The sequence below is a fragment of the Myotis brandtii genome, unplaced genomic scaffold, assembly GCF_000412655.1.
Source record: "Myotis brandtii unplaced genomic scaffold, ASM41265v1 scaffold383, whole genome shotgun sequence".
NCBI lineage: Eukaryota > Metazoa > Chordata > Mammalia > Chiroptera > Vespertilionidae > Myotis > Myotis brandtii.
In genome coordinates, this window is record NW_005364711.1 from 1240854 (window position 1) to 1245852 (window position 4999).

The 4999-nt window shown below is 46.6% G+C and overlaps 1 protein-coding gene across 1 annotated transcript in view; it reads right to left on the bottom strand.

Annotated features, from left to right (window-relative positions):
• Window positions 1-1569: 1569 nt before the first annotated feature.
• Window positions 1570-4999, bottom strand: part of ANKFN1 (ankyrin-repeat and fibronectin type III domain containing 1) — a 450804-nt gene continuing 447374 nt past the window's right edge. Inside the window, exon 19 of the mRNA XM_005872543.2 lies at window positions 1570-1809. Coding sequence (XP_005872605.1) covers window positions 1618-1809 — 192 coding nt within the window. The 3' untranslated portion in view covers window positions 1570-1617. The remainder of the gene's footprint in view (window positions 1810-4999) is intronic.

Genomic DNA, 4999 nt, shown 5'->3' on the forward strand with positions numbered 1-4999 from the left:
TCTTTTCTGATCTAGCCAAACTAGACCACTTGATCTTTTCTTGACTCTTTCTGAGTTCTTATATTCTCATGGATTTGCTCATTCTGCTCCACCTAATAAGAAAGCTTTTCTTATTATCCATGTTTATTGACATCCTGTCCATTCTTTAACACCCACATCAAATATCCTCTCCAAGAAAGTTTTCTGATATATTCTTTGAGAAAATGTGCATTCTTTTCTTATTTTAATATCACTTAATGCTGGTAATTTTGGCACATTTTACCTCATTCAATAATAATTTGTATTCTTATTTTATTCCTACCACCGTATTAAAAGCCCAGTGAGGGCAGAGCTTTTGTCTTACTAATCTCTGCATCTCCACATTAGGCCCCAGTATATATACTCAGTAACTTGAATTGAAATACCTTGATCCAAATTATATTTCATAACAGCAATACAGTTATATCATGGACTAATGTTCTTTGGGTGGGGAATTTATTAAATAGTTATATTTACATCCAGGTCTCTCAGGAGTGACATAGCCAATCATTTGACACAGAAAGGTACAGAAAGGTTAAGTGATTGTCTCTGCCATACCTCAGATGACCCAGGACTCTCAAGCCCCAGTTTGCAAGTCTGATTCAGGCTTCTCTTAAAAACGTTTCCTCTTCTGGAAAAATAACAATTGCTGTTCATCAGCTTTTGAGCCTTTGAACTACTTGGATCAAGGGAAACAGAGAGGTTTAATCCACTCATCCTCAAAGGATAAATTCAGATGCCCAAGTCTCAGAACGAGGCATCAGGCAATTGCCTGGTCTGCTTCTAAATCTGGTGGCTGGGGAGCAATCCAAAAAGAGTCTGCCTCCATTCTACCCACTAGTCACTCACTCTTCCATAAGTCTTACAATTTGAACCCACAAAACTCTTGCTAATTGCCTCTTATTGGCCTGTTACAAGATGCAGCATAGGGAAGAGACAAAGCCTCCCTACTCACATTCTCAGTGGGCAGCAGGGGTCTCTGCAAAAGTAAGGAAACTGGGGCCCAAGCTGTTCATTTCTGAAAGTCAGGACAAGATCTTCCACTATTCAGAATCTCACATAATTACAATATTGCCTCCTGGGAGACCCTGTCAGTTTATCAAATGGTCTATTAGAATTTTAGAGTATATTTAATATTAGAGTCTATTTAATAAATCAGCACTATTTAAAGTTATAGACTTTTTTCTTCAAAGTGATAGACACTCTACATTTTAATTTCAGTATTTTTTTCCCAGTTGGAGGGAGGGAGGGAGAAAGAGAAGGAGAGAGAGAGAGAGTGTGTGAGAGAGAGAGAAGTGCTTTTCATGAAAACATCAGTTCTTGTATTTATGTTTTAAGAAAGCAAAGGGGAGGCAAGAACTGCAGCCTGATAACTGAACTTTCTGTTTAGAATTCCCTCCTCTCCATTGGGCCTTAGCTGGGTTTCAATAATTATTGCTCAGGCACATAGTCTTGGAGCTTTGCTTTCTCTCAGACTTGTACACAGTTCTAGGAAGGGTTGTTGCCAAAGCCATCATGTGATTTATTGACCCTCCACTGGGACAAGGGGGAACAGATATAACTTTGTGATTTTATTATAAGGAGGTTGGGTTAATATTTCTAGGTGAAACAAGCTACTATACCAAGTTCAAACATCTGAAGAGGGAGGTTAAGAAACCCTGAGTGTGGGGTGTAAGGATTATTCTGTCCTGGGGCTGTACAGACGTCGTCTGAGGCAGGGAGCAGGAGAAGAAAGGACACATTGTGACCCATTTCCAACACCTCCTGTGTGTAGAGGCGGAAGTTCCTTGCCTGCAGAGGGACACGCGCGGAGGAAAAATAGGAGAGTTACAACATGGCACTTACATAAACAACACCAAACTGGCATAAAACATCTAACAAAATTACACGACTTCAAGCTTGGAATTTTTATACAACATAAATATTAGGGTTCAGCCCATTTAATAATGCTATATAAAATCAAGATTTAAGGCAGTAATGTTCCACATAAACTCTGAAAACAACATTTATGCTTCTTATAAAAGTAGAAAATGATTGCATTCTGTGGGCTTTTCAAAATGATGAATATAATTACATGAAGCAACAAAAATGGATTGAATTAAAAATCCACTAGTTTCAATTTAAGTTGGTTAAGGGGGAAAAATGTAGTTTCTGGCCAAGGACTGAGGAAATTTTACAAGAATCAAAAAAAAATTGTTGTATGCACTCTTAGGCAGTTAAGCAGCCTTCTCCCAACATGTATATGTAGCCCAACAGTCACCAATGAAATATGAGCTGCTTCAAACCTGCTAAGCCTAAGAAACCCTTTAATAGTATCTACTGTCACAAGTAGACCTGGTAGTTTTTTTTCTCCTCCAGAGTACACGGCCACCCCTAGAATATTCATTTGCTCCCGTAGAGTCTTTATGGCATCTTGTGCAATTTATTCTTTGTCAGTGTTGGCTGTTAGGACTAGCCTTGCAGTATTAACTTAGAATCGGAGTAATAACCCAGTGGAAGAACACTCTTGGAGTTTGTACTCTATACTCGCCTCTATGGGTCAGAGGCCAATACATGGTTGTCTCTCTGTTATTTAAAAAGAGACAGTTACTGCTGTAATAGTCTTCCTGATTACAGGGTAAACTTTGTTCATTGTGTGTGTGTGTGTGTGTGTGTGTGTGTGTGTGTTGGGTGGGAGTAGAAGGTGAAGGTAGGCCAAAAAGTCCTATCTAATAAAGAGGTAATATGCAAATTGACCATCACTCCAACACACAAGATGGCCGCCCCCATGTGGTCAAAGATGGCCACCCCCATGTGGACACAAGGTGGTCACCAAAAGATGGCCGTCAGGGGAGGGCAGTTGGGGGCGACCAGGCCTGCAGGGGAGGGCCGTTAGGGGTGTCCAGGCTGGCAGGGGAGGGCAGTTAGGGGCGACCAGGCCTGCAGGGGAGGGCCGTTAGGGGTGTCCAGGCTGGCAGGGGAGGGCAGTTAGGGGCGACCAGGCCTGCAGGGGAGGGCCGTTAGGGGTGTCCAGGCTGGCAGGGGAGGGCAGTTAGGGGCGACCAGGCCTGCAGGGGAGGGCCGTTAGGGGTGTCCAGGCTGGCAGGGGAGGGCAGTTAGGGGCGACCAGGCCTGCAGGGGAGGGCCGTTAGGGGTGTCCAGGCTGGCAGGGGAGGGCAGTTAGGGGCGACCAGGCCTGCAGGGGAGGGCCGTTAGGGGTGTCCAGGCTGGCAGGGGAGGGCAGTTAGGGGCGACCAGGCCTGCAGGGGAGGGCCGTTAGGGGTGTCCAGGCTGGCAGGGGAGGGCAGTTAGGGGCGACCAGGCCTGCAGGGGAGGGCCGTTAGGGGTGTCCAGGCTGGCAGGGGAGGGCAGTTAGGGGCGACCAGGCCTGCAGGGGAGGGCAGTTAGGGGTGACCAGGCTGGCAGGGGAGGACAGTTAGGGGCAGTTGGACAGTTAGGGGAGCAGTTAGGCATCGATCAGGCTGGCAGGGGAGTGGTTAGGGGGTGATCAAGCTGGCAGGCAGAAGTGGTTAGGGGATCAGGCCTAAAAGGGCAGTTGGACATCCCTCTAGGGGTCCCAGATTGGAGAGGGTGCAGGCTGGGCTGAGGGACAACCCCCCCCCCCCCGTGCACGAATTTCGTGCACCAGGCCTCTAGTAAATAAATAAAAGACTAATTCAATGCTATATCATGTTAACTTATTGGACAGAGCTAATTAAACTTTTACTGTTCTCTTCTATGCCAACAGCTTTTATTGAAATTGCTTGTTAGCAGAGGTTAGAATTAAAGACAATAATTTTGACAGTAAATTCTCTGTGGAAAGTTAACACAGCATAACCTTGGCCATTGCTATAAATTGTACTACCACGTGTCTTCTTAGATACATCATTTGTACATCTAACTATAGATTTATTTATTTATGTATTTCTTTTCCTTGCTGCATGCTATCCTGAAGTTGAGACTTGGTGCCCTTTAAGGTGGGCTAGCCAATGATTTTTCCTTGCTTGACCAGACCCTGTAAAATGGGGTCTAGGAACCTTGGAAGAAATCAACATGGAGAAGCTAGAGAAAAGGGGCAGAAGTACAGTTTGTGTCAACTTTTAGGCATCAAATTCAAAGAGCTTATATGTGCAAAGTGGTGTTAAAACCAATGAAAAAATGAAATATATATATATATTATATATATCCTAATATATAAAAACCCTGGTTCTATCATGACCGAGCTCGACCAACAGGAAGCCAGTCCTGTAGTCAGTGCTGGGTTGCTGTGGCGACCCAGCACTGACCGCTGCCAGTGGGGGCACAGTGACCCAGCACTGACTGCTGAGGGTGGCTGCGAATCAGGCCCAGAGAGAGGCTTGATGAGAGAAGCAGGGTCTGATCCGTAGCCTGTGTGGCAGCTATTGATCAGCACTTGCCTCTCTCTTTCTCTCCCTGCCAGGCCAGCAGCCGCACCTCCATTTCTCTCCAGGCCTCCACCCGGGCTGCTGATCAGCCCTACCTTTCTGATCAGGCCATGTTGATAGGCCCAGAGACACTGACTGGCATAGAAACCGATCAATCAGAAGCAAATCGGGTGAAGTGTGAGGAGCCAATGGCTGCCTAGGAGGTGGAGCTTTTGATGCTGACTGGCATAGAAACCAACCAATCAGAACGAAATCTGGGTGAACTGTGAGGAGCCAATGGCTGCCTAGGATGAGGAGCTTTTGATGCTGACTGGCATAGAAACCGACCAATCAGAACCAAATTGGCCGGCAGAGGAGGGGAGTTGGGATGAGATCAGGCCTGCAGGGGAGGGCAGTTAGGGGTGATCAGGCTGGCAGGGAAGGACAGTTGGGGGCAATCAGGGCAGCAGGGGAGAGCAGTTGGGGGCGTGATCAGGCTGGCAAGGGAGGGCAGTTGGGGGCGACCAGGCCTGCAGGGGAGGGCAGTCAGGGGTGACCAGGCCAGCAAGGAAGGGCAGTTAGGGGTGACCAGGCTGGCAGGGGAGGGCAGTTGGGGG